Below are 19,392 nucleotides of genomic sequence, written 5' to 3'. Positions count from 1 at the left end.
GTCACATACTGTGATTCCAGACTCCCAGAAGGAAAGCCAGGTGTTCAGAAACTATATTTTTGGGCATAGTCTAGGCACAGTGAACCATGAAAATTATTTCTCTGTTAATTTTGACTGGGAGCATTCTGAGAACCAAGTTTCCAGAGGCCAGCCTTACAAACAGGCCTTCCTAAGGATAGCAGTCTCAGGCCTGCTGTGTTAACTCTTTTCTGTACAATCCACTCTGGTCTTTTTTTCCTAGCTATTTAATTTCTTTTTTTCTTTTCTTTTTAATTTTTAAATTTTTTATTTTTAAATCATCTTTATTACAGTTACAGTTGTCTCAGTTTTTCCCCCTTTCCCTCCTCCACCCACCTCCCTCGTCCCCCTCTCCCACAGTCAGTTCCCACTCTGTTGTCCACATCCATGTCTCATTCATACATGTTCTTTGTCTAGTCCCTTCTCCTTCTTTCCTCCATTGTCCTCCTTCCCCATCCCCTCTGGTCACTTTCAGCCTCTTCCATGTTTCCATGCCCGTGGTTTATTTTGTTCGTTAGTTTATTTTGTTGAATAGATTCCAATTATAGGTGAGATTATACGGTATTTGTCTTTTACTGACTGGCTTATTTCACTTAGAATAATATTCTCCAGTTCCATCCATGTTGTCCCAAAAGGAAGGAGTTCCTTCTTTCTTTTTTTATTTTTTAAATGCAGATTGATTTTATTTATTTATTTTTTAAATGTCAAAATCCATTATAAAATATTAAAAAACTTAAATCCATTATAGTCTCAGCAATTAAAACAAAATGACACCAGCAAAGAATTAATCAAGTAGATCAATGAAATAAAATGAGCATTCTAGAAACAAATGTATATATCTAACAATGTAACGATTAAATTGATACTTCAAATCAATGGGGAAAACAAGGCTTATTCAACAAAAAGGTGCATGGACCACTAGTTCTTGAAATAAAACAAATATAGAGCCCTACGTCACACATTATACAAGAAATATTCAGGTGCGTTAAAAATGAGTGTGTAAAATCTAAAGAGTTTTAGGAGAAAATACAAAGTAATATTTTTCTTACCCTGAAGTAAAATATTCAAACCCAAAAGCTATAAAGTAAAATATTGACAATATGACTATATTAAACATTTAAGACTATACAGTAGTATACATATTAAAAAAAGTTAAAGGACAAGTAATAGGATAGGAAAGTATTTGCAAAACATCTAAAAAGGGGGTAATAGTTTGTTTTTTTATTTTTAGGGAAAAAATTCTGCAAACATTTAGTCAAAAAATGGATAAAGAATACCAAAAAGTCATTTAAAGCATTTTAAAATAATAGAAATAGGCAAGAAATATACAAAAACAGATTTAGTTTCAACAAATAATAAAGCAACAATTAAAATAACACATCACTGTTACAGTCAGATTAATAAGTATTAAAAATATTGGTAATATCAAGTATTGGTGACCAAAAGGAACTGGGTATTCATGGACTCTTTTTCTTCATCTTCTTAAAGCAGTTCCTTTACCATACTTTACAAAGCTGGTCTGGTAGAGGCATATTCTTTTAGCCTTTTTTTGTCTGGGAAACTCCTTATTTTGCCTTCCATTTTAAATGAGAGCCTTGCTGGGTAGAGCAGTCCTTGTTGCAGGCCTTTGCTTTTCATGACTTGGAAATTTCTTGCCATTCCCTTCTCGCTTGCAGTGTTTCTGTTGAGAAGTCAGCCGCTAGCCATATCAGGGGCTCCCTTATATGTTACTACCTCTTTCTCCCTTGCTGCCTTGAGGATTCTCTGTATGTCTTTGATATTTGCCATTTTAATGATGATGTGTCTTGGAATGGGCCTCACTGGGTTTCTCTTGAATGGGACCCTCTGTGCTTCCTGGACTTGTGTAACTTTTTCTCTCCTCCAGTTAGGGAAGTTTTCCATCATTACTTTTCAAACAGGTTCTTGATCCCTTTCTCCTCCTCTTCTCCTTCTGGTGTCCCTATTATACGGGTATTATTACGTTTTAGGTTGTCTTGCATTTCCCTCAATGCCTCTTCATTCTTTTTGAGTCTTTTTTCATTTTCTTGCTCATTCTGGGAGCTTTTTTCTACCTTATCCTCCAGCTCGATGATTCATTCCCCTGCTTCATGTAGCCTGCTTTTGATTCCTTTTACTGTTTTCTTCAATTCAGAAATTGTATTCTTCATTTACTGTTGTCTCTTATTGATAGTTTCTATGTCCTTTTTCATGCTGACATAGTTTGCAATAAGTTCCTCATAGTTTCCCTGTAGTTTCTTGTCATTCTCTCTGAGCTCACTGAGCTCATTGACCTTCCTTAGAATTGTTGTTTGGGACTCAATATCTGATAGTTTATTTACCTCTGTTTCATTTAATTCTCTTACTGGGGATTCCTCCGTTCCCTTCGAGTAGCGGGTATTTCTTTGTCTTCTCATTATTTGTGAGACTCTTCTTTTTTGCGTCTGCTTCTTAGGTTGATCTGTCTTGATTTCCTGACTTTGGGGTGTGAACTTCTATGGTAGGAGACCGCTGTTTTTTCTTTCTGGATCTGTCTCTGATGATGTCAAATGTTGACCCTGTCTGACCTCAGGCAGTCTGTTCAAGACTTCTGGGAATCCACTATCTGTGACTGTCTCCTTCAGCTGTTAATCTAGTCACTCTGCACTCAGGAGGCCTGCTTAGACACCACAGGACGGAGCAGAGTCCCTCCTGGGGGCGGGGTTATTGGGTCCTCTTATCTGCTGCCACTCAGAGAAGTGGCCTGCCTGAACAAAATGGCTGCTGCTGTATGGGGAATGAGTCAGCACCAGGAACCCACCAGCTACTCTCTCAGTTCTCTCCCCAAAGCCTCCTTCCCCAGTCTCTCCCCAGGCATCCTTAGCCCACTCTGCCCCTGCCTTTACCAGAGACCAGGGTAAGTGGCTGCAAATAAAAATTTATGTGTTGGCTCTTTAAATGGCTCTTTGCATCTCTAGCCATCTGTCTCTGGCACAGAGCAACCCTGCCACTTTTTGCAGCTGGCAGTAATCTGTGTACTTTTTAGGGGGCTCTGGTGCTGTAGGCTGGAGATCCCTGCTTATGGTTTAGATCCTGCTCTTCCCAGGGGGATCCAACTGGCCGTTTCAATATCCTTATGGTGTTGCCACTCGTGGGCACCCCGCCCACCTTCGTGAGTCTCTATCGCACTTCTTACCAGTTAGGTTGTACTAACACATTATTCTGTCTGTCCAAGGTTATAAGGCTTCTCTCTCACTATTGTTCAGTTGTTTGTTCCAGGTGATTTCTCTACAATTTAGTTGTAATTCCAGATTGGTTTGTGGGAGGAGGCCAGTGTGACTTCCACTCACTCCTCCACCATCTTGATTCTCCTCCTACCTATTTAGTTTTGAAAGAACCAGGATGTTTGTCTATGTAGACTACCTCACAGCATGGATTTTGTTGATTGTAGCCCTGTAGTGCCCTTTAACATGTTCATTTGTTCCTTGTATTTCCTATGAGCTAGTAATTAGTTGGAGAAGCAATCAGCTTCTAGATCACTAGGGGCTAGAAAATGATGTTCTGATTTTTCTAACTTACTAACTTGAATATTCTCTAAAAAGAAATGACCCTTCATCAATTATTTGGTTACTCTGAAATTCAGTTTCTACTTGAAAGTCAGGTTAAATACTTGATTCTTTTCCTTTATTCACCCATTTTCAAAATAATGAGTTGACTTTTTAAATCATCCAAAGGTGACCAATGAATTTTTTATTTTTTCCTAAATATTATGAACTCATGAATTTAAGCATATGTGATATGTTTCAATCTGCTGCCCACAGTATTGTTTTGATGTTCACATTGGACCATCATGAGCCTCCTCATCCCTCTGAGTTCTTTTGACACAAACCCAGCTTCCTTGGTTTCTTATATGAAGTTGTTTCAGAGTTGTCATGTGTATTTCTTGTCCTAGATCTGGAATCATCCATTTCTCAAAGGAGTTTTGCTTCATTTTAGTGATAGGCGGTATTTAGAGAACACAACCTGAATATCAGGATGATCCTTTCTACTGGGTAAATCATTGCTGCTAGCCCTTATCAGTGAGCAATGCTAGGAAATATGTCTCACATATTTCTTTTGTGTTTCTGTGTTTCACAACAAAATGCTTTGCCCTGACCAGTGTGGCTAGTTGGCTGGGCTTCATCCCACAAAGTAAAAGTCTGCCAGTTCACTCCCAGTCATGGCACATGCCTGGGTTGCAGGTTTGGCCCCCAGTCAGGGTTCATGCAGAAGGCAGCTGATCAGTGTGTCCCTCACACACTGATGTTTCTCTCCCTCTCTTTCTTCCTCCCTTCCTCTCTCTCTAAAAATAAATAAAATCTTTAAAATAGGATACTTCATGAATTCATATGGGTATTTGCAATTCAAATTTAGAGTTACAGAACTTTTAAGTTCCTAATTTTAACTTCCCTGATTTTATATCTCTTAAGCTGAAAATTTTGATTCCTCCTTAGGAATCAAAACATAACATAACATAATTATTAACATAATAACATAACATTAACATAATTATTTGCATTATTTGCTAAAACACATATAATAGTTTCAAAAGAGCAACAATAATACAATCACTCTATTAAAAACAGGTAAAGGGTTTTTTTATAGTTCTTTTTACTCTGCAGATATATCCTACTAAGGATGTGCCATCAACTTACTGTGGTTTTAAAGTCATTTGGGACATTTTTCCTCTGTGTTGTTGTCCTATCAACTAGTTACACCAGTTCACTTACATCATGTTGCTTTCCAATTTAGAGATTGCTTTTTAAACTCAACTTTTTACACTTGTATAAAGTAGTTATATAGTTCTGAAGTCAAATATAGAAAACAAAGATCATTCATAGAAATGTAGCTTCTATTCCTACACCTCCATCCTGTTGCTTCCCTTTTAACCCCACAGGTAACTTATTTCTTTACTTTTTGGTTTATACTTCTGTTTGCTCCTATAAAATATAATTAAATAAGTAATGTATTTCTATCTCACCCTCTTAGATTAGTGATACTTATCTATAGCACTCTTTGTTCTTATCTCTACATATACTACACACTATTTTTTCCACCTTGCTTTTTTCACTTAACATATCTTGGACATTATTCCATAGCGATAGTCTATTGGATATTCCTCCTTTCTTTTCCTCTTCTTTTTACAGTGCATGGTACAGCATGTGTGAATGTATTAGAGGACTTTTTGATGGGGGAACTGAATTGTATAGTCTGAATTGTATAGCACAGATATTTTCTTGCTATCTGGACAGGAAAATAATACTACCAGGTAAAGAGAACCAATAATGTACCAATGCAAGCCGAATTAACCAATAAGCTCCTCTATGGGTCACAGAAGTCCCAAGACATGAAATAGGAATATGAGCTGGGGATGTTAGGGACAGCTTTGCAAAGCAAGTAGAGCTTAATTGAATGAAACATTAAAGATAGGTAGGATTTAAGTAGATGGGGAAGGAGGACGTTCCAGACTTGGGGAAATGGAGTTAGTAGCAATCTAGGCTCTAAAAGTGAATGAGAGATTCAGGGAAATATGAATAAACTAGTGGGTCTTGAGCAGAAAGCTGTATGAGAGCAGGTTGGGAAGTAAATTGGGGTACACTTACTGAGGGCTCTGACTGCCAGACTCACAAGTACACTGCTGAAAGCAGGGCTTTCAACCCCTGACGTGTCTGTTCAGAATCCTTGAGTGGATTCCCAGTGGCAGGATTTTGAACAAGGATAAGACTCCTGAGCTGTGCCACCAGACTACTTAACCCACTTAAAGTTGGGGGAAATGAGGACTTAAAGGAGGTCCTGGCAGTGGCAAACAAAATTTGAAACTTTGGAGGTAGAATAGATAGGACGTACTCCCTATCTTTTCATTTGTTTCCAAGATGGAGGGAAGCAAGAAAGGAATATCAAATATAACTATAATTTGCAGTCTGGGTTCAGGAGTAAGGGGGTAGCATGAAGCCTCAGCCCTCTTTTCTATAAAATGACAGGGACGCATTTTCCCTTCATTCTCTTTGGGAAAGGAAAGAACTCAAAATACATTGTTTAGTCTTCAGTATTTGTGTGGCTAGTGTGCCCTCTAGTGTTCGACCTAGTTCAGAAGCTTCCTGGAGGTCAAGAAATGGCGTCTTGGTTCAGAGTGCTGGGAAAATCTGCTTTATCCAATTCCTCAGTTTCCTTCCCCTTCTTACCTCAGGGTATTGCAGGCACAGATGTGGCCAAGGAGGCATCAGACATCATCCTAACAGATGACAACTTTACCAGCATTGTGAAGGCAGTGATGTGGGGACGAAACGTCTATGACAGCATCTCCAAGTTCCTGCAGTTCCAGCTCACTGTCAACGTGGTGGCGGTGATCGTGGCTTTCACCGGAGCCTGCATCACTCAGGTGAAGGGAGTCTGCATGGGGAGGGGCTGAAAGGGAAGAGACGAGGCAGGGGCTAAGAGGCCTAAGGGGTGAGGGGCAGTATGTCCACTGAGGAGTAAGGACAGTTTCCCAGGCCTGCTGGGGCAGGAGTTGGCTCTACTGGGTCCACTCTCTTTATCTGCTTAATTTAGCATCCACATGTAAGCCACTGTGATGAGCACTTATTTGTATTCTCTCTATCCCTCAAAAACAACCTTGCAACGTACATATTATCCTCACTTTACAGGTGAGGAACCCAAGGTTCAAAGAAGTTAAGTATCTTTCCCAAAGTCACTCAGCTAACAAAGGGCCAGAACCCAAAGTCTAGGTGGATAACAGGCACTAGGCCATCTTGAGGACAAGGGTGAGACTGCCGGGTGAGAGAAGGTGGCTTCTGAGGAAAGCTAAAAAGACTGGCTCTTCTTCCCATCAGGATTCCCCACTGAAAGCTGTGCAGATGCTGTGGGTTAATCTAATCATGGACACGTTCGCCTCATTGGCCCTGGCCACAGAGCCTCCCACAGAGTCTCTATTGAAGCGCCGCCCCTACGGCCGAAATAAGCCTCTGATCTCACGGACTATGATGAAGAACATCTTGGGCCATGCGGTCTATCAGCTCACAGTCATCTTTTTCCTTGTCTTTGCCGGTGAGCTGAGGGTAGGGATAGAGTGAGGTGGTGGTTGGGATGCTGAATGGTGATGGGACAGAAAATGGCCCGAGGACAGAAGGCAGCAGGGGAGCAAGCTAAGCACAAGGCTAGTAGGAGGAGCAGTGTCACTCCCTGAGTGTGCCCTCTGTTCTCGCTGCAGGGCATGTGATGCTAGTTTATGTACTTCTGTTAAGAATGTCACAAGGGTAGCTTCATTTCTGGATTATAAAATGAAAGCTCAGGTCACATAATAGTGGTGCTGAGATTCAAGCCTATGTCTGCCTGACTCTGGTGCATGTTGTTTTACTACCATGCTGCACTACAGGAAGGCAGATTTCAATGGAGCAAACTGAGAGGGTCAGGTATGTTGAGATCGGGGCTAACATTGAAAATATTTAATAATTAGCATAGCTCAGATTCTGACCAGTTCAAGTGGACACCAACCATCAGCAGCCAGTATGGCCTCACCAACGTGTTCTGACTCAACCTGAGTGCTCCTTGAGATCACACTTACCCTCCAGTGCTTCCCCTCTCTCCGCCAGGTGAGAAATTCTTTGACATTGATAGTGGGAGGAATGCACCTCTACATTCCCCACCCAGCCAGCACTACACCATTATTTTCAACACTTTTGTGCTGATGCAGCTCTTCAATGAAATCAATTCTCGCAAGATCCACGGAGAGAGGAATGTTTTTGCAGGCATCTTCCGCAACCTCATCTTTTGTTCTGTGGTTTTGGGCACATTCATCAGCCAGGTGAGATTCCAGCTGGAGTTGGGGTAGGAAGTCGGGCGTGACACAAGCCAGAAGCTGGCAGCCAGGGTTTCCTAAGACCCCAGGAAAAGGAGCGAGGGAGCACTGGGGAATCAGGCCGTGGAAGCTGCCATGTCAAGGGCTCCAGTACAAGGAAGCATGTTGGTAGCAAATAAAATAAGACTTATGGAATCCTCTCATTATCTTTCTAAACACAGAAATCTGACAGAGTGACCAAGAGGAGGGTCACTGTCTTCCATCCCCTTTCCATGCCTCCTGCGAGCAGGCATTAGGTGCGCATGCACATGCTGTGTGGGCTGTCTCGGGAGACACGCTGTGCGGTTCACAGAGAAAGAGAAGTGATGGGAGGGCGCGCATGTACTCGGCAGATGAGCCTGGCTTGGGCTCCTTTGGGGACTGGGGTCAAGGGAGTGGCTGCCCTGGTAGTAAGAGGATTGGGCCCTTCCTTCTCGCCCTGGTCAGAGGTGCTTAAACATCTGCTAATACAAGAGATTATGAGCTCGCCCTATAACAAATGAGCTCCTGCCTCACCCCTCACCTGGGTGCCTCCTGTATTTGCCCTCATCCTCAGTTCCTCTTCTTCATCACTGTGCCTAATATTTGTCATCACTGGCTTTGGTTACAAGAAGCCTCTAGCTACCCTTGCTTCCCCAGCTCTTACATTAATATAATAATTTTCATAGTAACTGTCTGTCTCCCTGTCAGAGTGCTTAAAGACTGTTTGTGTCTGTCTCCCCTTCTCTCCTTCCGGATTTTTTCTTTCTCCTTTCCCAACAAGCAAATCAGGACTTAGACCACAAGGATCCTTGGGTAAGGGGTTATGTGGCTCTGATGGCCTTGGCTGGAGGGCTACCTACCTGTTACTCAGCTTCCTAACGGTGGGCTTCCCCTTTTCTTGTTGTAGATTTTCATCGTGGAATTTGGGGGTAAACCCTTCAGTTGTACAAGGCTTACCCTGTCCCAGTGGTTTTGGTGTCTCTTCATTGGCATTGGAGAACTGCTGTGGGGCCAGGTAAGTACTGGCCCGCCCTCCACCTGCATTTGCACAGCCTGCAGACCTTTTGTCCTTTCCTCCCCATCCCTCAAGTTTTTAAGTTTTTTCCGTCTTGTAGGATCGCAGGGTGAAAGGATAACTGCCCACCACTTTAGAGGTTTCAGGTCTCTTTTCTAACCAGGCCTGGAGGCCAGCAAATCATTTAGTTTCTCTGAGACAGGAATGAAATTTTCAATGAAATTTTGCTAAAAATAAAAGTAATAATAATAATACTTAGAAGTAGAAGAGTTTACAAAGCATATGTCTTTATTCTAATGAAGCTGCAGCCTGGCCCTGGCTGCTCTGCTGACATAGATTAAGACTCCCTCACCTCTTCTGTTTCTCCCCATGGTCTTATCTGGGTTGAATGCCTGACTCTCGTCTAAAATAAATCCTAACTCATACAGCTCAGAGCATGGATGTTGAGTTGACTGCCCTGAGTTTGAATTCCAGCTCTCCTTTTTACAAGGTGAACTTGGAGCAAGTTTCTTAACCACTCTGTGCCTTAGTCTCCTCAACTTAGGATAACAGGGTCGTTGTTAATTGTTGTTAATCAACAAATCAGTTAATGTACAGAGATGACTTAATACAGTATCTACTACTCTGTAAGCACTCAGTGAATTTTAGCTATTAATATCATCAGGTCTGGTAAGAGTTTCATTCCTTTCCTAATACCACCTTGCAAGTCCCCTGCTTTGCTCTAAGTGACCCCAAAGATTCCTCCCCAGGGCTACAGACTTTCCCCCAGAGACCTGCTAGTTGTTTCTTTCATACCTCCTAGAGGCCTCCCTGATTAAGTCCTATCCCACTTACTAACCCAAGTCCCTCCACCCTGTTCTGTTTGCTGAAGTTTGTTTACCCGTGGATCCCTAAAGCAGCTTACAGTAGGGTGAAACTTGGTCATTTCACCTGTTTGAAACTCTCATCTAAATCTAGTCTCACATGTGACTCTGTGGCCTTGATGAGAGGCGACAGCCTTCCTTCTGTATCACAGTAGCTCCTTCCAACATCTGAAAACAGAACTTTGATATTTTTCCTGGTTCAAAACACTGGGTCCATGTTTGACTGCCCACATAGCCCCTCCTTCCCATCTGAGCCCCGGCTGCCCTTTGTAAAGGAGAGCTGATTGACAGGTGCTAAGCTCACCGACTGATTTTGCATTGTAAGCCTACCCTGCTGCTCCATCGCTTCTGGTAATACTCGTGTGTCCTTTCTTTCTTGGCCTGTCCCACTTGCTTCCTCACCCCAAGCCCAAAAAGACTTTTAGTATCCTTTCAATACAGTTTTTAAAATATTTTATAAGTATTTATTTATTTATTTATTTTTAGAGTGAGGGGAAGGGAGGGAGAAAGAGGAAGAGAAACATCAATGTGAGGTGGCCTCTCGCACGCCCCCTTCAGGGGACCTGGCCTACAACCCAGGCATGTGCCCTGACTGGGAATTGAACTGGCAACCTTTTGGTTCGCAGGCCGGCACTCAATCCACTGAGCCACACCAGCCAGGGCTCAATGCAGTTTTATAACACAGGAATTACTTTGCCTGTAGTAACTAAGAAGAGGTTCAATCTTTTCCAACACCCTTTCTTCGCCTTACTCATACACATGTAATGTGACTATCCTGTCCCCAGACGTGTTTTCCCCCTCATCCTTGTCTCTCTCCACTCCAACTATGTGCCATGCATCAGAGTTCTACTCTGAAAGGACACCTGGAAAAATAGAAATGAAGAGAATGAAACATAACTAGGCAGATGACTGGTTGAATACTAGAATACAAGTTCTCCTTTGGATGTCCACAAATACTGAAAACCCTCCTGGGGTCCTGGCTCTTGGTGAATGCTGCTTGAATAGACTGGTGCTTTTCCCACTGTTCCCCCAGTGAGATGGGTCACAGGGCAAAGAGCTTGACCCGCGTAAGGTGAATGACAGCTCTTCTCACCCTGATTCTGGTGTCTCCCCTTTTGCTGTACCCGTTCTCAGATAATCTCCACGATACCTACCCAATCCCTGAAGTTCCTGAAGGAGGCTGGGCATGGCATCACCAAAGAGGAGATCACCAAGGATGCAGAGGGGCTAGATGAAATTGACCATGCAGAGATGGAGCTACGCCGAGGCCAGATCCTCTGGTTCCGGGGCCTGAACCGTATCCAGACTCAGGTACTTGTATAGTGGCCCAGCCTCATTGTGGGAGAAGAAATTTCCCCATCTTGGGAAGTTTGGGGAGGGCAGCAGTTCTTGGTGGCCAACATCTCTTCCCTTCAAGGCCCACTACTAATGGGCAGCCCTAGCTCCCTAGCTTGAGGACACAGAGGACAGAGGCAGCTGTGTGAGCCCCTCTGAGAGGAACATAGTTGCAGGGTCTAGAGCATAGTCCTTTGTTTTGAGTTTGTTCTAAAGCCTACTTTCCCGCCCTATGTCAGGTTGGGCAGGCTTCCTGCATGAGGTCTCTTGTAAGCGCTAGACCTAACCCAGGGTAGGAAAAGTTCAGAGTCTTTCCTACCCTCCAGAAGGAAGGAGTTAGGCAATATCTCTATGCCAGCTGCCCCAGCAGACACTTAATGTACATCCTCAAGCTGCTGTTAGGGTAATGTAGATGTTACCTGGAAGGATCTTTGTAAAAGAAGCTCACCCTCTTTTATCGTCCCCACTTGAAATTTAAGGTCATGGTGGGGAATCTGATGACTAAGTGTGTATAAATGACCGTAGCCCCTCAATGCCTGAGTATCTTTTGCAGGATTCAGACTTGCTTCGCAAAAAGGAAGCTATAATTCCTTCAAACATTTTTTTCCTTGCAATTTCTGAAATGGGAGAGAAGCTGCTCCTGTTGCTCTTACATCCCCTGCCTATAGCTTCCCCCTCTTTCCATGCAACTGTATCTACCTTCTCCTGGGTGAATGGACTGCTGCAGGCATTGAGAGCCCTGTCGCTTTCTCTGTTCTTGCCCCACATACCTCTATTGTGTTAGTCCTGAAATTCCCCACCTCAAGAAACTTTAATTCCCGAGATCTCAAGGGTACTCTCCAGAGAACCAACCTGTTTCTCTCTACTGACTGGCTAAAGATCCAGAAATAAGTTTCACTCCAAAATTAGCCTTACAGATATTTAGAAAGTTCCCTAGTCAAGCCGACCTCCTCTCCTCAGTGCATAGAGAAGAGAGGTGCAATGGATATTCTAAACTAAATGCCTGCTGAGAACTTGCCTCCCATAGCCAAGACAACAGATGGAAGTGGGGAAGAAGGGCCAGGGAGGAAAACTCTGGGACTCCTTTCCCCTCTCTCAAGTTCCTCCTGCCAGAGAGGGAAGTTCCCCAGGACCTGTAAATACTGCTTCAGGACATCCAGAGGCCCCCCACAACGATTCCTCCCTAACACCGACACCCCGCCTCTGCCGCCACTCTCCAGGCTGCTCAGCCCGTCCAGCAGTGGCCTCACGTGCCCAGAGAACCTGGCACCTTTGGCTCCTGTCACTAAGGCCCCAGTGCTTTCCTTCAGGTCTGCTTTTCAAAATAACCTGTCTGCTTTTCTTCCCTTTAGGATCCTCTGCCCCCTCTTGTACTATGTGATTTCTTTCCCAGCCAGGACTCCCTCATGCCAGTGTCTCCTGGCTCCTTGCCAATTTTCTACCCTTGGGGCTTGAGATCCATGGATCTTCCTTCCCCTCCACACCTATTTTCACTCCCTTGACTGTGTAGTTTCATTGCCTACATAGCTTTAAAAGTACTACCCTTCCCTCTTGGAGGATGAGGTATTTGGGCCAGAATGGCCTTAAAGCCCTGAACTGAGGCCACAAAGGCTACAATAACTAAATCCATGCCATTGCAGTGTGCGCCTGACTCTGTAAGCAGGCGAGGCTGACTGCCAGCCTGCACCCAGACACCTGAAGCCCTCTCCTGGCACAACTCTTCAGCCTCATCAGTGTCCTAACAAAATTCCCTGCCATCTGATTCCTAATCTTTGTTGTCATTCTCATTACAACACTTAGAGTGGGAGGTGTTGCCAAGCAATCATCCCGTCCTGGTCCCTTTAGCTGGGAAGAGCTAAAAGTACTGGAAAGCAGAAGCTGGGGAAACAAGGGCTAGAATCTTGGGAAGGTGAACCTGGGATCCAATTTCATTGTGGAAGTTGAGACTTCATAACCCTAATAAGCACTGAGGAGGATGTCTCTACAGCCCTTTCTTCCATGTGGCTGAATGCACCCTACGTGCAAACCTTTTCCTCCTACAGGATTAGGCTCCTCTGTCCCCTGGAACTGAAAACTGTATAATGTGATGAGGGGTGATGTTTCCGCTCAGAATCCAGAAACTAGCCCTAAACATTTCATGGTTTCTTGGGAAGCTTTATAAGTAAGAATAACTGGCTCACAAGGTGCCCGCTTTCTCACCTCTCCTGGGGAAATGAAGTCAGATGAGTGGAATTAATACCTTCCCTGCATTCCCAGGAGATTTGCCATTGCTATTAAGCATTGCAGGCACTTTTAAGATGATTTTATCAGATTTTGAAAGATAAACGAATTCCTCGAGTAGTTCCTTGTTACTTAGGGGTCAGGGATCCAGGTGGTAGGTTTGACTGAGGAGGCCCCACACCCAGGCCATTTGTTGGAAAACAAATGGCATGAATTGCCTCTGTCTCCAAGGAGTAGGACCCTGGAGACCAGAGACCACTGTGTAGGGCTAGACTTGACACTGCTCGCCACCTACCAACTATCAACAACTCTGTCTACCACTCCTTCAGTCTAACTGCCAGCATTTCTGCCAGACATTTCCGGATCGCCGATGCATTAATGCAGCTAGTGGCATTCTCTCAAAGAGCTGCCTGGCCCTTGGATTCCTGAACTCCATTCCCAGTCCCTGTCCACCTTAGCCCCAGGAAAGGATGTCTCAGAGAAGAAACCCAGAAGGGGGAGAGCCCAGCAACTTGTGGTTAGGAACCTTTCCACTGTGGTCACCTATGTATGGGCTACTACCTGCCTCTGTTTTTTCTTTAAACACATAAGTTATTTTCCTCAAAAATCTGTAAAAAATAGGTAGTCGATTTAATTGGTGTGGAGGTTCCTGAGCCTCAAAATTCAATAATATATACGTTGCCTTCTATCTTAAATTGCATGTTTTATTTTTTAAGAGTACAGATCAAAACAGTGAATAAGCTGTCACTATCTGTGAGGCATCATGGAATGTGGAAGTCCTTTTAAATTTTAGGTAGTTTTGGACACCAGCACACCTAAAATGACCCCCATTCGCTAAAAGGGTAGAGCAGACTGGATTCTAGCTGGGTATTTGGACTCCATAGCAAGTTGTTTCTTAAATGAAGCGCGATGTGCAGTGGACGCGTTTCCCCTTGCTCCTCACCAGCGCTTTGTGTGCAAGGGAATCTCTCTGGCTCTCCACCTCCAGTCCCCTTTCCCCAACTCCTTCCGTTCCCCTTCCTGAACCCCCCTAAGACTCTCCCTTCCTCTTTCTTCATCTCTCTGACTGTGGAGCAAAGCTGTTTCACTCTCTGATTCTTTGCAGATCGACGTAATTAACACATTCCAGACGGGAGCCTCTTTTCAGGGAGTCCTAAAGCGACAGACCATGGGTCAACACCTTGATGTAAAACATGTTCCTAGCTCATCCTATGTAACAGTTGCACCAGTCAAATCTCCCCCCACCACTTCTGTTGCTGCTGCTGTTCCATCTCCTACTCTGGGCAGTGAGTGATAGTCTATTATGATGCATGATTTGCTATAATGACCACAAGAGAGCATGTGGCATTCACTGTACTCAACCATGGTTATCTTTTCCTTTTGGTTTTCCCATTCATCTTTAACTTCAGGGAAGAAAAATGGGACAAAAAGCCCACTCCAAAACTAAGCTACATGCCATTTTATTTTATTTTATTTTATTTTATTTTATTTATGTATGTATGTATGTATGTATTTATAATGTTGAAAAGCTATTAAATCATATCCATTTTAAAGACAACAGTCCTGTTTTCTAATTCCTCTGCATTATTTGTTTCTTCCTTGAGTTTTTTGTTTTACTTTGTTTTTTTTGTTTGTTTGTTTTTTGCTTTGTTTGGATACATTGTTGTTCCTCTCCTCTCCTTCTCCTATGAGTCTAAATTCTGTCTCAAAAGCTAGATGTAAGGTTAGGTGAAATGGAAATACAGGAACTCTCTTCATTTGGGGGCAAGTTTGAGATCTCCCAAGAAGGGTATAAAGGGAGCTATTGTTCCCATGTTTTGTTTTGTTTTTTCCAGTAGACCTGTCATAATTGAGCCAGTATTGAACTTCGCCACTAATAATAGTCCTTTTGGTAACTACTCTATTGTTGGCTGGATGTATTGGCATAAAAGTTATAGCTAAATATGAAGAAACAAAAGTGTTTAATTCAAATGCGCAGGGCTGAGTAGCCCCGTTGTTTTATTTTCCAGGTACTTTAAACCAAATTCTATTTTAAGGGTCAATTAATTCACATCTGGGTAGGAAAAATATATGAAAAGGTCAAAATAACTTGTTTTCACTCTGGTTGGTGTGGCTCAGTGGACTCAGCTCAGGCCTGTGAACTGAAAGGTCATTAGTTCAATTCCCCGTCAGGGCATATCCCTAGGTTGCAGGCAGGATCCCCAGTTGGAGATGTGTGAGAGGCAACTGATAAATGTTTCTCTCCCTCTTTCTCCCTCCCTTGCCCTCACTCTAAAAAATAAATAAATTCTTTAAAACAAACAAACAAAACGAATTTTCCTTAACCTGTTAAACTTTTTTTTAGCCTATTTTTGTAGAAATTTCTAAAGAGCAACATTTTTTTTCTTGTTTTCTCTTTTTCTCTAGGAATAGAATAGAAAAATAGAAGCAGGAAGTTTGAAAACCATTGCCTCACCAATAGTGAACCCTTCACATCTTATTTTGCATGTAAAGCTTTAGGAACCCCTTTCTCAGCCAACCTGTCCATTGGAATGCTCTCTACACTCAGCCTAAGATCTGCTGTTCCCATTGGTAGATTATTGGATTCTTGTTAATGCTTACAGCTTCCTGTCCCTGGTCATTTTACCTTTCCCAAATGGGAGACAGAGAGGAGAGAGAAGTCTGTTTGCTGATAGTGCTATTACAGTATTTGGTGGGAAAGGAATCTCTCTGTATTAAGTATACTGTAGGCTTAAGTGTTTGTCTCTCCCTCCCTCCCAAGCCCCTCTTCCAACTCAGGGATGGGAGGTGTGAAGAAAGAACAGTTGCACTGTCAGTAGTTCACATGGTTGTGAGCTGCATTAGTTGACCAGGCTTACGTTATTTGTTGTCTTTTTAACTAACTGCAAGTGTTCTCATGTGAGGTATTGGGGCAGGGGGCAAGGGGGGTTTTATATAGATACATATTTCTTTAGGCCCAAAGGCAGTCAAAGAACTAAATGTCTTACCGTGCAAATATCATAGAGCCTTTGGCTCCAATCCTCCCATATTTCTCTTTTATTTCCATTTTCTTCTACTTTTGCCATGTTCTTTTAGCTAATTTCTGTTCTTTTTTTAATACTGCCTTTATGTTAAGAAGGGTTAGTGTAAGATATCTCAGTGATTTGAAGGTGGAAGGTGCTAAGCAGAAGAAAGAGCCCACTGAACTCTCGTAGAGTTGCTGGTAGAAGGTATGCTGCAAACCATCGAAGGCCAGAAAGTCAGTCAGGAAAGACAAGCCGTACCTGCGCTTTCTCCAGCTTCTTCTCCTTGGAGGTCCTAGAAGTTATAGTCATGCGTTTTAAAATCTCCTTTCTCATTTCAGATCTCCAAGTGAATTCAATTATTTATCTAATCTTCAGAAGATAAATCTCTAACATTTCCCTCTATAGGAAGGCCCTAATCTCCTCTCTTCCCCTGGTTTCTGAAAAGCGAGCAGAAAACTACAGAACACCAGCTGAGGAAATGAAGTCTTCATCTGCCCGTTCACTGGGCTACAGAGAGTGGCCGTTAGCGCCTGACCTAAGGTCTAGCCTGATTGGGGCTCCTGAGTCATAAGAAAGAGTTGCCCTTCAATCAGCCACTTCACCAGTAGGACTGGGGCCACAGAAGAGACATTTCCCAGAGGTCACCATTCAGAGATGATGACCAGTGGATAAGCTGGGTGGAGAGGGACTAAAACTGTCACAGCACCCACCTCACTAGCTATGTCTTGTTTCGCATGCACCGCTCATGCACCAGGCAGCATGCATCAGGGAGGAAAGAGGACCCGGGGCGGACTGGTGATGATGTTATCTGTGCAATTGTTTATCGGCATGTCACATATTCTCTGTGGCCAGTGTTGAGCTGAGGAGCGTTCTGGCACAACCCCATGCCCTCTATCCCCTCACCTTTCTCTCCACCCATCAGGCCACCAGATGGTCCTCCCTAGCTTTCTGACTCCACTTCACTTGAGCTTCCCTTGCAGGTGACTGGTTTCCCTTTTGATTCTGGAAGTCCTGCAGCCTAGCCAGATGGCTGTTCCTTGCTCCCCTAAAGAAGAAATTTTCCCCATTTTTTCTATCTACCTACCCCCAATTCATTTTTATCTCCCTTATTGTTTACCTGTAACAGTGTTATGATCACCCCAACAGGTTAGAGGAAAAGCCAGCAAACAGGCTCCAGACCCTCACTACGACCCATTTTTAAAAATCTGTTTTCTATATTGAACTTAATATAATTGTTTTTTATAAAGTATTCAATGCTTAAAACAAAAGAAGCAGGAACTTTTAAAATCAGTGATATTGAAGATGAATAACCGGTGTTATAAAGGTACCTGTTCACCTGTAGCACTTGTTAGAAATTTGGAGATCTCAAAAGCAGGTAAAAAGTATGAACTATGTTATCACTCCTGCTGGGGGTGGTATTGCTTTGAACCCATCTCTTGACCAGGGCCAAGAGAGAAGGCATTGGGTTTGGGTTTACTTTAACTAAGTTGCCTTGCTCTAGGTTTGACATAGATCAGTTAAAACTTAGGACTACCTGAAAACCAGATGGTGCCTCTATTCCATCTAATCTCACCTAGCTAGGGATCAAAGAGAACATGGCAAGTAAAATTTGCCCAGGTGGTCAATAACAATCATAGAGGAAAGTAAAAGTAGGTCCCTACTTTCTGTTCAGCCTGGTGAATATGTGCCAAGGTTCCTTGGTTCCTCTTGGCCGAGGTATTGAACTGATTCTATTAAGTGGCAAAGAGTCCTTTGCCCTCTAAGCTCTGAGCACCCTCAGTCCTGTTGGGGTCTGCTAGGCTGCCACAGAGGAAGGAAGGGTAAGGAAAGCCCAGGCAGCAGAAACACAACTTCAGCGAACTTTTGCACAGTACTTTTGAAGGTTCTATACTGTGGTAGGAAGTACTGAGACAGACAGCCCAACTGAGTTATTTGCCTCTTCGTATGCTCTGCTGTCTCCACGTTCTTCTCCAGGAACACAGTCTTTGGTTAACCAGCAGAGGGGTATAAAAGGTGCCCCACCCCAGTGTTTATCATTCTTCTGTCCCACTGCCCACCTCAGCAGTTTCTCCTGTGTTACTCCCATTTCTTTTCCAAGGGAAGAATTTTTGAAAAAGACCAGAATCAGCCACCTCCCAACAACAAAAATCTTACAACTGCTTTCTTTTACCCTGGTCTCTTTCTCCAACCTATTGGGATCCAACTTTCTCCACCAACCTCAATTCTACTAAACCAGGTTTTAAATCATCCCTCAGAGAGACCTGCAGCTCAGAAAAGCGGGCTGCCAAAGGAGGTGTCTATGGGGAAGGCGAAGGATGGTCACAGGGATTAATTGTGGTCCATTTTTTCCCTTTTTCTAAAGTGCCTGAACCCTCTATTTTTGTACAGTAAAACAAAGAATTTAACACTCACGGCGCACTGTATTTCCCTTTCTTTGCCCAATAAAACTACAAATTAGTTTCCTTTCCTTCATCTTCATCCGCCCCATCAGAAAAGCCACTTGTTTGTAGTGCTGCCCCCTGGATTGGGTGGTTTCTTTCCTGATTACATCTTTACAACATGGACATGCCTTTGCGTGTGAGAGCCAGGTCTTCTCTCAGTAGTCGGGAGGAAGGCGTCTTTTGATACTTTTGATACCTGTGTTTCATCCACATCTTCCAGGGGAGGGATAGAAGGCTGGAGGTTGTAGGATGTAAATATATGCATGTTTCCTGATGAAAGAGCAATTAATTATTCAATTGGAGAGTATGAGATTTAATTCCTTGCATGCTGCTGGCACAAATGAAGATTGGTTTGTCTGCCTTGCTGTATTGTATTCATGGCCACTTACCACCCAAAGTGTACTGTGTCCAGATTGGTACGTATTTGGCTCTTTGAGGGTTTTAAACAGATAACTAAACTTCAATATGTAATTTTACCATTCTGCATTCACAAAATGTTTGGCCTCAACACAAAATCCACATGTCGGAATAATCTTTTAAATGTGGCTGTTAATTTGCACCTCGTTCCAACATCTGTGCCCACTATTCAAAAGAACTAATGAATCTTTTTGTTTTCTGTTTCATTTTGAGAGGATTGTTTGGGAATGCTAACTTTGCTTTGGGT

General features: G+C 43.2%; 1 protein-coding gene across 2 annotated transcripts in view; it reads left to right on the top strand.

Annotated features, from left to right (window-relative positions):
* The window catches only part of ATP2B4 (ATPase plasma membrane Ca2+ transporting 4), a 97,002-nt gene that overhangs the window by 73,195 nt on the left and 4,415 nt on the right, over positions 1-19,392 (top strand). The window contains exons 16-21 of one of the 2 annotated variants that reach the window (XM_054563194.1): positions 6,221-6,412; positions 6,864-7,077; positions 7,623-7,834; positions 8,757-8,864; positions 10,862-11,038; positions 14,388-14,495. In XM_054563194.1, the coding sequence (XP_054419169.1) occupies positions 6,221-6,412; positions 6,864-7,077; positions 7,623-7,834; positions 8,757-8,864; positions 10,862-11,038; positions 14,388-14,495 (1,011 nt within the window). The remainder of the gene's footprint in view (positions 1-6,220; positions 6,413-6,863; positions 7,078-7,622; positions 7,835-8,756; positions 8,865-10,861; positions 11,039-14,387; positions 14,496-19,392) is intronic. The other variant, XM_054563193.1, reaches the window with a different exon arrangement.

This window comes from Pteronotus mesoamericanus, unplaced genomic scaffold (genome assembly GCF_021234165.1).
Source record: "Pteronotus mesoamericanus isolate MK-2021 breed Mesoamerican mustached bat unplaced genomic scaffold, CSHL_Meso_final scaffold_705, whole genome shotgun sequence".
Lineage (NCBI taxonomy): Eukaryota > Metazoa > Chordata > Mammalia > Chiroptera > Mormoopidae > Pteronotus > Pteronotus mesoamericanus.
The sequence above is the reverse complement of the archived record's forward strand: the minus strand, read 5'-3'. Positions and strand labels throughout refer to the sequence as shown.